Here is a 15,507-nt window from a genome sequence, read left to right on the forward strand (position 1 = left end):
AATAAATAAATAAAATCTTAAAAAAAAAAAAAAAAAACTGATTTCCAGGGCTTCTGGGTGGCTCAGTTGGTTAAGTGGCTGCCTTCAGCTCGGGTCATGATCCCAGGGTCCTGGGATCGAGTCCCACATCGGGCTCCCTGCTTGGCAGGCAGCCTCCTTCTCCCTCTCCTCCCTGCTCATGCTCTCTCTCACTGTCTCTCTGTCTCTGTCACAAATAAATAATAACTAAAATCTTTAAAAAAAAAAAAACTGATTTCTAAAATCCACAAGAGAAACTAGGGTCGCCATTATTATTAACAGGAACTCTGAGAAGAATATATACCAACGCATTAAAATTTGTGAGAATATTTTATGGAAATGTTTACATCTTCTGAATTGACTTCTCTTGGTCTTATTACATTTTTTCTTAATGGAAGAAGGGAAATCTGAATCTAAATAGTGATAGCATGTGAGTGGCAGTCAGTAGTAACTGTGGTTTAAGGGTTATGGCATATATGCTTTCCTTATTAGAAAAAACAGTTTTAATAGTCTTGAACAGAAGCCTGGCTAAGTTTCCATTAAAAAAATTTAATATTGGAAACAAACTACCTGTAGGTTGTTTTTTTCCCCCCCTGCTTCTCTGAATTTATTAGCTGTCTTCTTTTAACTATAGTGATAATTCTTTTTCCTCTTTTTTGAGAAATGAGTATCATTGTATAAGTAGGCTGGGGAAAAAAATGGTAATGTCCTGTTAACTTGAAGTAATTACTTGACACACATAATAAAATAGCTTTAGGAAAATAAAATTTCATAGAGCTCTTAAGTCGATTGAAAATACAGCTTGTTTTATCATTTTTAAATTCATTCATGCTGCAAACTTGACAAAAGAACACATTTTTTCAGTTATATAAGTTACTGCCTTTTTCTAATGTTGTTTGGAATTTGGTTTAGAGATAGTTCAATTTTGTATACTACCTACCTTAACATGGAACTGGAACTTTTATTTGTATTTGTAAATATTTATGTACATTTATTAATCTTAAAATACCATAAAAGTTTGCCATGATATATTACTACTTACCTTATACTTTGGTCAACCTTTTGGTAATTTTTTTTAGTGAATCCTTAAGAAATTAACCTTTACAGATGGAGTTCACATACTAAAAAAACAAAGCAAAACCAAAACAAGCACATGCAAAACTTAAATCTCACACTCCATATAAAACATTTAACGTGAGGCTAGTGTTTTAAGGGAGTTATAATTTTAAAAGTACATTTTGTTGATAATAGTCAATATGTACTAATATGATAACTTATAAAAGACTCCTGGAGTTTTATAACTCTTTAAAAACAGTCATTGACACATTTGATAAAAATTAGCAAATGTTCTCTACTATGTTGGGGATTCAGTATTTCCTAAAGAATTTGCTATGAGTTGTTCCTGTTTCAGATAATTAAATGGAGATTGTTTTGGTAGCAAATGAACATTAGGCCCAAGAGAATATTTTTCTTTTGATTTTAATAATCTACATGAATCTTTTCTGTTTATAAGGTTAAAAATGGCAAGAGACTCTAAGAGACTTCTAAGGAATCTTTTAAAAATAAGAGATTTATAGAGTACGATTATTAAAAATTGGCTAAAATGAGTATAACTTATTTTTATTGATTTGTTGGTAACTCTTAGTATGTCAAAAGCTAATAATCGTGAACATTGTACACTGATTCCATTGACCAGTTTTATGGAGGAAGGGTGGAGTAGAGGTGATTGGGTCTGGAGGCCGTTTGTAGATAAAATCACTGAAGGAAATATTTTACTTTTCTTCTGTCTCTGAAATCCATGCCCATTGCAAACTATTGAACCTGTCCCCAGGACCAGAATGGCATGTGTATTTTTCTTTATTTTAAAGATTTGATTATTTATTTGACAGAGAAAGACACAGCGAGAGAGAGGGAACATAAGCAGGGGGAGTGGGAGAGGGAGAAGCAGGCTTCCCGCAGAGCAGGAAGCCGGATGCGGGGCTCAATCCCAGGACCCTGAGATCCTTACCTGAGCCGAAGGCAGATGCTTAACGACTGAGCCACCCAGGTGCCCTGGCATGTGTATTTTGAAAAGGCTTCTCAAATGATCTGAGGACTGCTGCTTTGAATACTTCTAGATCTTTAATGTTTAGATTAAAATCAATTAGACATTTATTTTTAGTTTTAGAAATTTAATGTTAGAATTTAGGATATAGGTTAATGTTTATTTACATTTATATTTGTGCTTGAATTTGTCCATGCTTCAGAGTTATATAATAAAGGCAATTTTCAAGATGTCAAGCAGGTTCTAAGTAGGACCTGTATTATTAGAGCCAGATAACAATACAGAATGAGGAAAAAGTATCAGTTTTGTGAGTCCATAGATTTGGGATTTTATTACTAGTCCTACCACTAATTAACCAAATGACTGTAAACCCTTCAACATCCTTTTCTATGAGAAGATATTTAATTGGCCTGATTAATTGACTAGAATTCTAGCCAGAAAATAAATGTGCCAATAAGTAAAATGCACAATTTATCAAAATACTGACTTGATTTCTAATATTGAACAAATACAGTTAACTGTGTTAACAGGAATATTTTAACAATTTTTGATTACTACTGACAAATAGATAAAACTTAAATTCAGAATAATGGGAAGAAAAAAGAATTTCATTTAAATAAGTCAGAGAAAGACAAATACCATATGATTTCACTCATATGTGGAATTTAAGAAACAAATGAGCGTGGAGGGTGGGGAAGAGAGAGGCAAACCAAGAAACAGACTGTTAACTATTGAGAACAAACTGATGGTCACCAGAGGGGAGGGGGTAGGGGTAGGGGTGAAATAAGCAATGGGGATTAAGGAGGGCATTTGTGATGAGCACTGGGTGTTGTATGTAAGTGATGAATCACTAAATCCTACTCATGAAACTAATATTACACTGTATGTTAACTAACTGGAATTTAAATAAAAACCTTAAAAGAAGAAAAAAATAATAATAAATTTAAATTCTGATGCAAAAGGACCCAGAATATTAAGTTAAAATACTTTGCATAAGAAACCAGGATGAATTATATGAACGGATGTTTTAGTAACTGTTGATAACACGTTTTTATCATCAGTAACCAAAATTGGAGATTCTTACTTAAGTTGTGAAAAACACTTCTGATAAATATTTCACCCAGAATATATGAATTGTAGTAGTTAGCTAACTGGATTTAGTCAAATTGATTTTCAGGGACTTGATCTTCCCTTAATGGATGTCTCTGGGTATTATTGCCTTAGAACTCTGAGAAAAATTGAAAACTATTGAACATTACAAATTTTCAAAGTTTTCTTCTAGGACCTAAATTGCAAGTTTTTTGGTATAATTGGAGGTGGTGTTGTCATGAAGCTTTACTATAAACTTACTTAATTTTTTATGTTTTTGTTTGTTTTGTTTTTGTTTGCTACAGAATGTTTATTTGCTAACTAGCCAAGTAAGTATATGTCTTAAGCATATGTATCTTTTTTTGTTTGTTTTTCATTTCAAGGAAACAGACCATATACTTTTAACTAAATAAAATAGTTTAGGGAGATGCTTGGTTTACAGAATTCAGGTTCTAAGTTGAAAAGTTATTGATACATATCTCTTTAATAGAAGTTTGTTCTTGATATTTATAGGAAAACTACTTCGGGGAAGATGACATGTATATGGATTTTGAAGAGGTTATTTCAAGTCCTGTTCTGTCACTGTCAACATCATCTAGCTCTGGGTGGACTGCTCTTGGAATGGAAAATGACAAAAAGGAAAATGAAAGTTCAGCCAAGTCAATTCATCCACTTACCTTACGTCCTTGGGATATTACTGTACTTGTTAATTTGTACAAAGTTCATGGGCGCCTTCCTGTTGTAAGTGTTTACGTATCTAAATAGTCTGGAGTATATTATGAAATTCACCCAACTTAGAAAACTGTAGGTGTTTGTACACACATGCACACACTAATAAAAAAAAATCAGATTTGAAAACTTTAAAATCTATCCTTTTACCTTTATAAAGCTAGTTTATTATTTTCTTCTTAATGTGATTACTTGATCATTGATAATTTTCTGCTTTTCTTCTTTCATTTGAGTTCCTTCTTGCTGTTCTGTATAACTTTAGAACTTTTTGTCATGACGTTGAGTTGCTGGGTTTATAGTTAGCCTGATGGATACTCTAGGATTTACCTTTTCTTATCCTTTATCCAACCCTAGATCATTTGGGGCCCTTATGGTGCACCTACTACAAAATCAAGATTCCGTTTGATCCTGAAGGTTGAATTGTTTTTAGGGGCTCAGATCCAGCATAGAATCCTGGTTCAGTCTAAGGTTGACCAATGGACCATTTGGGTTGACTTGGAATGAGATTATATTGCCCAGAGAACCCAGGGTCCTTGGAGTGAGGCCAGATAGGGAGGGTGAGGCCCTAGAGCATTGTGCTGTTTACTGGCTCCATATCATGCACCTAGGATTGCAGAGCAGAGGAGTCATCCCTGGTGCTTAGTGAACCTAATGTTCTTACTGGGGTACAGAATAGTTAATTTTGTCAGTAAGCACTATTTCTCCTTTTTAAGAATCAAAATCTCTTAATTATGTAAATGTAATTTTGGGGACGCATGGGTGGCTCAGTCATTGAGCCTCTGCCTTCGGCCCAGGTCATAATCCCGGGGTCCTGGGATCAGGCCCTGCTTCCGGCTCCCTGCTCAGCAGGAAGCCTGCTTCTCCCTCTCCTACTTCCCCTGCTTGTGTTCCCGCTCTCACTGTCTCTTTCTCTGTCAAGTAAATAAATAAAATCTTTAAAAAAAAATTAATGTAATTTTTATTTTCATGTACCTCTTTGGTCTTATTTTCTCTATATCGTGATTATGGTATTTTGTTTGACTTTAGCATGGAACCACTGATGGCCCTGAGTGCCCTACGGCATTTTTGGAAAGACTGTGTTTTGAAATGAAAAAAGGATTTCGGGAGACCATGCTGCAACTTGTCCTGTCACCCCTAAATGTGTTTGTCAGTGATAACTATCAGGTAATGTGAAAGTGAGTTATGGTAGAGACTTAGAGATGTATTATTATTGTTTATGGGGTTGAAACTGTGTGTTAGCTTCTGTGCATAGAATATATAGCTCTTTAAATTAGAGGCTTTTAATTTAACCATATTAAGAAGTTTTGTATATATATGTGAGTTTTTCAAGAATCTCAGTTTTCTTTTTCTTTTTTTTCTGCTGTTCCCTATTTATGTGATCCCATATAATTATATTCTATATCTATTGTTTTTAGAAATGGAAAGAAATACTTTAAAACTTTTTCATTTGTTTATAGAAGGGAAAATGTATAAAATTTTGGCGGATTCTATTGAAAATTACAACCTCACTATTCATATTAACCAGTACTCAATCTTCAAAACATCCATATCCACTTGGATGATGCTTTTCACCAAATGTACTTACAAGACACTTTATTAATCCCATCAAGATATCCCCAGGGCTCTTTTGAAAGGGAACCAATGATATTCAGCAAATGGGAATAATTTACATTCTTGGGTAATCACTTTGTTATTATTATTTTTTATTGCTAAATGGCTTTACTTTTCATTTAACACTACTTTAGGGCTCTTCTCTACTTTTAGTCAAGTTGTGAGCTTTGGAAAAATAAATGGATTTTAATATAAAGCAAGGTAAAATTATAAATGGGTGGTGAATCTGATACCCCAAAATCACAACAGATGATAACTTACTATGGACTCTATATAGTAACTGATCATTTTATATAAAATAGCTTACCCCCCTTTGCAACTCTTTTGCCATAACTGACCATATTTTTCTACATAGAATTTAAGTTTTCCATATGTGTATATATTCAACACCTCATAGTAGCTGAAACTTAGTAGTAGCTGAAACTTAACACCTAATATATGCTTATTTTTGCCACTGAATGTGTTTCCTTTATCAGACTTTTGACGTAGTTGGCGTACCTCATTTTATTGCATGTTGCTTTAGTGCACTTTGCAGATATTGCATTTGTTACAAATTGAAGATTTGTGACAGCTCTGCATCAAGCAAGTTTCTCAAAGCCATTTTTCCAGCAGCATTTGCACACTTTATGTCTCTGTCACATTTGGTAATTCTCACAGTATTTTAAATTTTTTCATTATTCTAATGTTATGGTGATTTGTGTTCACTGATCTTGATGTTACTATTTGTAATTGTTTTGGGGTGCCACAAACTGTGCCCATATAAGATGGCAAACTTAAGTAATAAACATTGCACATGTTCTGACTGCTTCACCAACTGTCTTTTCCCCTGTCTCTCCCCCTCTTCTTGGGCCTCCCTATTCTCTAAAACAAAAGGTATTGAAATTAGGCCAGCTAATGACCCTGCAGTGGCCTCTAAGTGTTCAAGTGAAAGGCAGAACTGTATGTTTCTCACTTTAAATCAGAAGGTAGAAATGATTAAGCTTAGTGAGGAAGGCATGTCAAAACCCAAGCTAAGCTGAAAACTAGGCCTCTTGCACCAAACAGCCAAGTTGTGAATGCAAAGGAAAAGTCCTTCAAGGAAATCAGAAGTGCTACTCCAATAAATACACCAATGATAAGAAAGGAAAACAGCGTATGGCTAATACAGAGAAAGTTTCAGTGGTCTGGATAGAAGATCAAATCAGCCATGCATTCCTTAAGCCAAAGTCTAATCCAAAGCAAGGCCCTCTCTTCAATTCTGTGAAGGCTGAGAGAGGTGAGGAAGCTACAGAAGATAAGTTGGAAGCTAGCAGAAGTGGGTTCATAGGTTAAAGAAAGAAGCCATCTCCATAACACCAAAGTGCAAGGTGAAGCAGCAAGTTATCCAGGAGTTCTAGCCAAGTTAATTAATGAAGGGTGGCTACACTAAACAACAGATTTTCAAAGTAGATGAAATAACCTTCTAGTTGAAGATGCCATCTAGGACTTTCATAGCTAGAGAGGAGAAGTCAGTGCCTGGTTTCAAAACTTCAAAGGACAAAATGACTTTCTACTTATAGGCTAACACCGCTGGTGACTTTAAGTTGAAGCCAATGCTTGAAAATTTTAGGGCCCTTAAGAATTTTGCTAAATCTACTCTGCCTGTGCTCTATCAGTGGAGCAACAAAGCCTGGGTGACAGTGCATCTCTTTACAACAATGTTTACTGAATATTTTAAGCTCACTTTTGAGACCTGCTCAGAAAAAGAGAGTCCTTTCAAAATATGACTGCTAATTAACAATGCACCTAGTCACCCAATAGCGCTGATGGAGATGTACCCTGAGATTAATGTTGTTTTCATGCCTGATTAACACAAGATCCATTTTGGAGCCCATGGATCAAAGAGTCATTTTGACTTTCAAGTCTTATTATTTAAGAAATACGTGTTATAAGACTATAGCTGCCATAGATAGTGATTCCTCTGGTGAATCTGGGCAAATTTGAAACCTTTGGTACAGGTGAGTTCTCCAGGATTTGGCTGCTTATTCCTGATAGCATTTGTCTTAATGCAGGGCCACAAGGTTAAGGACCTGAGGTGATGGATGGATTATTGTGTCTGACTTATGAACCATCCTCCTTTAATTTATGAGCATCTTATGTATGTTAGTTGCCTAGGGCTGTCATAGCAAAGTACCTCACACTGAGTTGCTTAAAATAAGAAAAATGTATTCTCTCACAGTTCTGGAGCCTAGAATTCTGAAATCAAAGTGTTGGCAGGGGCATGTTCTCTCTCTCTGAAGGCTGTAGGAGAGGGTCTCCTTGCCTCTTCTAAGCTTTTGGTGGTTGCTAGCAATCCTTGGCATTGCTTGTCTTGTAGATGCATATCTCTGCCTTTGTCTTCTCATGGCATTGTCTCGATGTGTCTCTGTGTCCCAGTTTTCCTCTTAAAAGGATACCAGTCATTAGATTAAGGCCCACCCTAATTCAGTGTAACCTCATTTTAACTTGATTACTTCTGCTAAAACCCTTTTTTTTCGAATATAGTAAGGTCACAATCACAGGTGCCTGGGCTTAGGACTTGAATGTCTTTTTAGGGGACACAGTTCAGCCCACAATATCATGCAACCCCACAATAAAATCTAGAATATGATCTTTGTTGGTGTACTAGATACGCTCTATCTTTAGGACAAGCCAAGATCTATATGTATTTTTGAGCTCAAAAAATATCAATCAGAAGTATCTTATACTGAGAATTATCGAATCTTTGTGCCAGAAGTGATCTTTATTCACCATCCTCCCCAGCTTCTTCAGATAAAAAAATAGAAGGAAACTAATGCCTGGAGAAATTTTGGTGATTTTATATATTGTCACACAGCTTAGATGAAAATAAAATAAAAAATGTATCGAAAGAGCTGCTAGAGCTATTATTATAGTCATAATTAGAAATTTCCTTTTAAGAATTCCTTATGAATTTGATTTGGGTCATATCCTTAATTTTTTTTTAAGAATACATTTCCTAAAATGTGTTGAAACAAAGAATGCTAACACTGTTCCTTGTGCAGATGGCCTGCATACACATACTAAAAGACTGCTGTAATAAAATTAGTTTGGGAAATACCTGTGAACTGTCTCAATGTATATTAGTATATTGAATTCTCTGAAAAGACTTGCTGTGAAGAAATACACAGCATTATCTTCCTTTTGTGGTCACTGTTAGGTGCAGTGGGATAAATGGTGGACAAGACAGAAATAGTCTTTACCCTAGTAAACCTGGTGGAGGAGAGAAATATTGAGGAAATAATAAATAATGGTCTTGAGACAAGAACATGATAAAACTTGCCTTTTTAGATCTCTGTGGTTGTTTTGTAGAGTATGGAGGTGGGAGATGTAAAAGTGAATGCTGGGAGGCTCTGCAAACATATTAGCAAGAGGTCATGTTATTGGGACCATGATGATAGCAGTGAAGATAGAAGAAAGTCAATGCATTTCTGAGAGATTGGGAGGTAGAGTCCACAGAAATTGGTGACTGTTGGGTAAGGCATTGCCAAACCTATTTGATTCTGTATTACTAATCATATCCTTTGGAACTAGGTAGTGTTCCATGGAATACCCTATTTTAGGACATATCTTTTAGCTTTGTGAGTAAGTCCAGAACTTTTCTCTTTGAAGTATTTGCTGCTTTTTAGTAGTAAGTATGTAATTTCTATAAGATAAATCTATCCTTTTTATATTTATGTAGTTCTCAAAATCTATATGAAAGATGGCTTTCTTCCCTTGTTCTTCATTTTATGGTCTTAATGGTCTTTGTTCTCCCCTGTTATTTTTTTCTTTTTAGTATTTAATCTCATTATTCCTGTCTTCCCACCTAAGACTGGTCTCTTACATTCCCTGTCAGTCAGAGGACTAATTTCTTTTTATTCATTGAGCCATTCATTTCTATCAGAGAGGTCTCATTCTTTCTAGGACTTTGCTATCTTGCTTTGCAGTTGGACTCTTATGGATATTGTCACTAAAGAAGCTTAACTGAGACTCTACGGTACAAGGTTGTGTTAGGGTCTTATGAATCCTTGAGTCTTATTTTCCAGATAGCATGTTTTTACTGTTAGTCTCTGGAGAAAAAAAAAAAAAAAAACTAGAAATAATAATGCCGATTTTCTTGTACTTCTTATAGTCTTCTTATTGTTTTCAGCAGCGACCTCCTGTGGATGAAGTACTCAGGGAGGGTCACATCAATTTGTCAGGTCTCCAGCTGAGAGCACATGCTATGTTCTCAGCAGAAGGTCTTCCTTTGGGAAGTGATTCCTTAGAATATGCATGGTTAATTGATGTGCAGGCTGGAAGTCTTACAGCTAAGGTCACAGCACCACAGGTAGGATTCTCTGACTTATTTTCTTTTTCCTTTGTTTACCCACTTTGCCAAGAGTAAGTTGTATGCCTGTTTGAATGTTCATTGCATTTTCACTAATGGTGTTCTGATAGCCAGACAACTCTGCTTTTTGGATGAGAGTCATTCTTGCCATTCAGAGTTTTCTTAGCAATAGATGAGTCAGACAAGTTTCACGTTTCTGAGCCACATAAAATTGAAGGGTGTAATGTTTTATAGTTCTGCATAACACTTTCAAGATCAAGACTTTGGGGAAAACTCAGTATGAGAACTGGTCTGGAAATTTTATATATTATTAAAATCATATTAGTTGTTTCTCCACTGTTGAAAAATTCTCTTTTTCCCAGTATATGGAATAATTTTTTTAAGAATGTTGCTTTCTTATATATTTCTTAAGTAGGATTTGAAAATATTGTTTATGGTGTTCAGGGTTAGGTAGTTCGGTTCTTGTCATGTCTCAAAGCAAGATAACATCATTTGTATCTGCTGTTAATGATGTGGATTTAAAAAATAAAAAGAAATTTGCTGGTAAGTAAACCTGGTCTAGAGTGCTAGTTGTGATCCTTCTGGATAAAATCCCCCTCCTCCTCTTGTCCCCTTTAATCTTTAGAAGACTCAGAAGTCATAAGGATCATTTAGTTCTAGAAATGGACCTTTGAAATTTCGCCAAATAGCCATATTAGTGTAACATTTCACCTGTTGATCCATATATTTATGATAATATGCATACTTATCTTGGCATTTAAAAAAAAACTGGAATATGGTCTTGAAAGTGTGAAATGTACATACTCAATTTTAATAAAAATTACAGAATGTGTATGAAACATAGGTAGGAAATACAAGAAGGTGGATTAAGACTCTAGATACCTTGCATATCTACAAGAAATTTTTAGAAGGCAGTAAAAACTAAGATTCTATAAATAAGAAAGTGGAATGGAAAAGTGATAGTTTATATTAAAAGTAGATAAAATATATAACAAAATGTATAAAAATGGAAAGAAATATTCAGTGCTTACTGGCCTGATGACTATCCTCTCTTTATTATCCACCATCTCTTTTCTCTAATGTACAAGTAAAGACTGAAATATATATAAAAAAAGTTTGTTCCTTAACAAACATAGAATAAAGCCATGCTGATTGTGCAAGACTGGACACAATTTCTTTAATCTACCAATTGCTAGTATCTATGTTTATAGTTGCCCTTATTAGAAGATGAAATATTTCTCTTTCTTCACTAGAATCTTGACATCACTGTTTCTAGTGTTTCATGAATCCATAGGTGCTTTTAATGTTTATTCCATTCTTTATATGTTTTAAAAGTGAAATTCATGTTTTCTGATAGTTTAAATATGTACTTGTTAAAGGGAATAATATGTATACCCATATTTTAGTGTGTTTATTGTTAACAACTCCAATTATAAAATGAAAGGTTTTTTTGTAAACTGAAGATTTGATGAAGAGTTGATATATACTTAAGTTTCTATTTGCATAAACAAAACTGCTATAATCTTCAAAATATCTGATTTTCCAAAATTGTAGCTCACTATAATAATTAGATAATAATTTCACATCCAAGCTTTGTTTATTATTAGGTAGAGAATTTTAGGTGCTTTTCTGTGCAGAGGATTCCGATTAGTTACATAAGAAGGAAGATATAACCTTGAAGGAAAGTACTTACTTTGTAAGTTGCTGAAGTTGAATTTTTCAGCTGTCATGCATTTTTTGTCATTCACAAATGAGAAGTAACATAAGCTTATAAATGATGTCAGGGTAGAAAAATCATGATTCTGGCTAACAAGTGGATTATGTAGCAGCAGATATAGAATAGCATTTGGGTTCTTTCAAACTATTAATATTCTTGATAAGCTTTTGAACTCTGAACACGTGTTTAGAATGCTAACACTGTTGTCAACCTGTCCCTGCTTATTTGTAGCTAGCTTGTCTCTTGGAGTGGGGACAGACATTTGTTTTTCATGTGGTATGTCGGGAGTATGAACTGGAAAGACCTAAATCAGTAATAATATGTCAGCATGGATTTGACCGTCGGTTCTGTGAATCCAAGGTATGTTAACAAATATGTTAGCAGTATTATAAACATCTATGGATTTTTTAAAATGAAAGATTGAGATATCAGTTTTAAATCAAATACACAGCCATGAAGTAAACATTATAGTTCAATTTTCTCAATTAATAAAATTATTTTGCAGATTTGCAGCCAGTTGTTATTTAGTTGCAAGTATCTAACATATGAGGTAATTATTAAAACATAAATTCACAGATAAATGGAGATATTATAAAGATTATATCTTACCTGTTACATTTTTACTGTTAACTCTCATGTTTTCTTGTGTTATTACATTCTTTTGGATATCACTATGTATTTATGTAGAAGATTTAGAAACTGAAGCAAGAGGAAGGTTAAATTCCTTACATCACATTGTTTATAGACTTCCCTGGAACATACCTCTTCTTTTGTAATGTGGTTAGTAATGTTGGCATTTGCCAAGAAAAGATGGCAGTTTAAAAAAATTTTTTTTATCCTGAATCTGTAACAGAGATAACCATTGTAAACAGTTTCATTTTCCTTTCTAATTTCTTCCCTATATGTGTTTATCCTTTTGTTCTTTTGTTATACGTACTATGTTTATTTACTGTTATATTAGTGTGAATTGAAAACAAATCATCCTGCTTTTAATTTTATGTCCAAAATATCTATAACCTCTGCTTCTTTACCAGCAATAAAGGAAACCGCTATAATTGGTGATAAAATTATTTTTTTCTTGTTATAAACACATTGCCAGGATCTAGGGAATCCTTAGTTATATGTCAACCAAGTATTCCTTATGGATAAACCACACATACTTGTAGGTGTCTCCTTTTTTTTAACGATTCAAAGCTTTTATGTTGCATTAAAATTTTTAAAAATCGAACATTTTCTATCACCTTAGAAAATTACTTTGTGTCCCTTTGCAGTCAGCCATTCATTATTCCGTGCAACCATTGATATGCCTTTGTCATTTTAGATCAGGGTTTTTTAGGTCTATTTTGTGTGGGGGAAATCAGACATACCTTGTTTGATTGTGCTTTGCAGGTACTGTGGTTTTTGTTGGTTTGTTTGTTTTTTAACAAGTTGAAGGTTTGTGGCAACTGTGCCGCAAGCAAATCTATCAGCCATTTTTCCAAGAGCATTTGCCCACTTTATGTCTCTATGTCACATTTTGGTAATTCTTGCAATATTTCAAACTTTGTCATTATTATTATTTGTTACAGTGATCTATGAATAGTGATTATGACTGGCTGAAAGCTCAGATGATGGTTAGCATTTTTTATCAATAAAAACATGTACATTTTTCCTAGACATAGGCTGTTGCACAGACTATAGTATAAAGTGTAAACATAACTTTTATATGCACTGAGAAACCAAAAAATTCATTTTTTAATCTTTAATAGTATTTATTTATTTTTAATTTTTATTTTAATTCCAATGTAGTTAACATATAGTATTATGTTAATTTCAGATATACAATGTAGTGATTCAAAAATTCCATATATTACTCAGTGCTTATCAAGTGTACTCTTAATCCCTTTCACCTATTTCACCCATCCCCCAGCCCACTTACGTCTGGTAACCATCTGTTTGCTCTCTATTGTTAAGGGTCTATTTTTTTTATTTGTCTCCCTCTCTTTTTTCCCCTTTGTCCATTTGTTTCTTAAATTCCACATATGAGTGAAATCATATGGTATTTGTCTTTCTTTGGCTTATTTCGCTTAGCATTATACTCTAGACCCATCCATGTTGTCACAGATGGCAAGATTTCATTCTTTTTTATGACTGAGTAATATTCCTCTGTGTGTGTGTGTGTGTGTGTGTGTGTGTGTGTGTGTGTGTGTGTGTACACACACACACCACATCTTTATCCATTCATCTATCCGTGGACACTTGGGCTGTTTTCATAATTTGGCTATTGTAAATAATGCTGCAGTAAACATAGAGGTACACATATCCTTATGAATTAGCATTTTCATATTCTTTGGGCAAATACCCAATAGTGCAATTACTGGATCATAGGGTAGTTCTATTTTTAATTTTTTTCAGCAATCTCCATACTGTCTTCTGCAGTGGCTACACCAGTTTGCATTCCCATCAACAGTACACAAGGGTTCCTTTTTTTCCACATCCTTGCCAACACTTCTTATTTCTTGTGTTTTTGATTTTAGCCACAAAAAATTCATTTGACTTGCTTTATTGTGATATTTGCTTTATTGCGGTGGTCTGGAATGGAACCCGCAATATCTCCAAGGTATGCCTTACTGTTATAAAACACTGAGTATAATGCAAGACACCTATGTTCTACTCTGGCTCTGCCACTAATGAACATTTGCATGCTATTGAGTAAGTAATTTGCTCCAGGGCTGCCGTTTCCCCAAGATGTTCATCAGAGTAGGTGAAGTGTATGTTTTCTTCCAACCTAACCATGACCAAATCTCTTTCGGGAATAAAATAATATTAAATTTGTGTCGATTGTCCTTAGATATCATAATAAAATTTACAGTTGATATATCTGTAAAAACAAGTGTGTGTGTTTGTGTAGTATACTCATAAGAAAATCTTACAACTTTAAACTCCTGTACAGTTCTTATAATCCTGTGACACTGTTTACTTATCATTTTACTTTGTTCTTTGTGAATTTCAATAAGTTGTACATTCTGTCAACTTAGACTTGCTTTTTTCCCCTTTTGAATGAAAATGGTACATACTTATGATTAGTTTCTAATTAGTAAGACTTTAATTACTGATAATTTCATTTATCATAAAAAATGAGATCTAATTGACTAATTTTTTAAAATATACATATAACCAAAATTTTATTTAAATAAACAGATGTAAGTGTCAAAATGGTGAATTGATAGTGAGGATTAAATATTCAATTATTCTTCTTTTTAGTTGAGTTGTATTCCTGGGCCTTGTCCAACTTCAGATGATTTGAAATATACTATGACTCGTTTAGCAGTAGATGGAGCAGATATTTATATTGTGGAGCATGGCTGTGCTACAAATCTAAAGGTATACTTTTGTCTGTTTCTTGGCCAGTGTAGTTCTTTTAACATTCTACCAAACCAAACTTCCATTTCTTTTTTTTTTTTTTAAGATTGATTTATTTATTTTAGAGCAAGAGAGAGAGAGCATGAGTGGGGGCTGGGGGGAGGAGAGAGGGAGAACAAGAGAGAAGCAGACTCCCCACTGAGCGTGGAGCCAGACGTTTGGCTCTCACAACCCTGAGATCATGACCTGAGCCAAAATCAAGAGTCAGTCGCTTAACTTACTGAGTCACCCAGGCGCCCCAAAACCTCCATTTCTTGAGGTAGAAGACACATTTATAATTTGCCATCTCACAAAACACTACACAATTCCAGGAGATAGCTTTCTGTTTTTGGCTCATCCATGTTCTCTTCCAGTCTATTTCTTCACTACTATTTTACTCTAACTGAATTATAACTTTGCTTTATGGCAGGGATGTAAGCTTGGAGGTTGCTTTTATGGCAGGGATTAAATTGGTAGTATTTTTAAAAGATTTGATTTTGAATGCCTTTAGGTTTTATACATTTATATCCTGGCTGGCTCCTGAAAACATTTTGTTTGCCACCTCTGCTTTGTGGGTTACTGCTTAAAATT

General features: G+C 34.3%; 1 protein-coding gene across 10 annotated transcripts in view; it reads left to right on the top strand.

The window, feature by feature from the left end:
- The window catches only part of BLTP1 (bridge-like lipid transfer protein family member 1), a 207,764-nt gene that overhangs the window by 64,916 nt on the left and 127,341 nt on the right, over window positions 1-15,507 (top strand). For 9 of the 10 annotated variants that reach the window (XR_012378024.1, XM_073892215.1, XM_073892221.1 and 6 more), the window contains exons 21-25: window positions 3,665-3,892; window positions 4,907-5,044; window positions 9,639-9,818; window positions 11,767-11,895; window positions 14,779-14,898. Coding sequence is in view for 9 of the 10 variants with exons in the window: in XM_073892215.1 (XP_073748316.1) it covers window positions 3,665-3,892; window positions 4,907-5,044; window positions 9,639-9,818; window positions 11,767-11,895; window positions 14,779-14,898 (795 nt within the window). In the remaining variant the exon portion in view is untranslated. The remainder of the gene's footprint in view (window positions 1-3,664; window positions 3,893-4,906; window positions 5,045-9,638; window positions 9,819-11,766; window positions 11,896-14,778; window positions 14,899-15,507) is intronic. The other variant, XM_073892217.1, reaches the window with a different exon arrangement.

This window comes from Callorhinus ursinus, unplaced genomic scaffold (assembly GCF_003265705.2).
Source record: "Callorhinus ursinus isolate GAN/ISIS: 27379988/994484 unplaced genomic scaffold, GSC_fseal_2.0 scaffold4, whole genome shotgun sequence".
Classification (NCBI taxonomy): domain Eukaryota; kingdom Metazoa; phylum Chordata; class Mammalia; order Carnivora; family Otariidae; genus Callorhinus; species Callorhinus ursinus.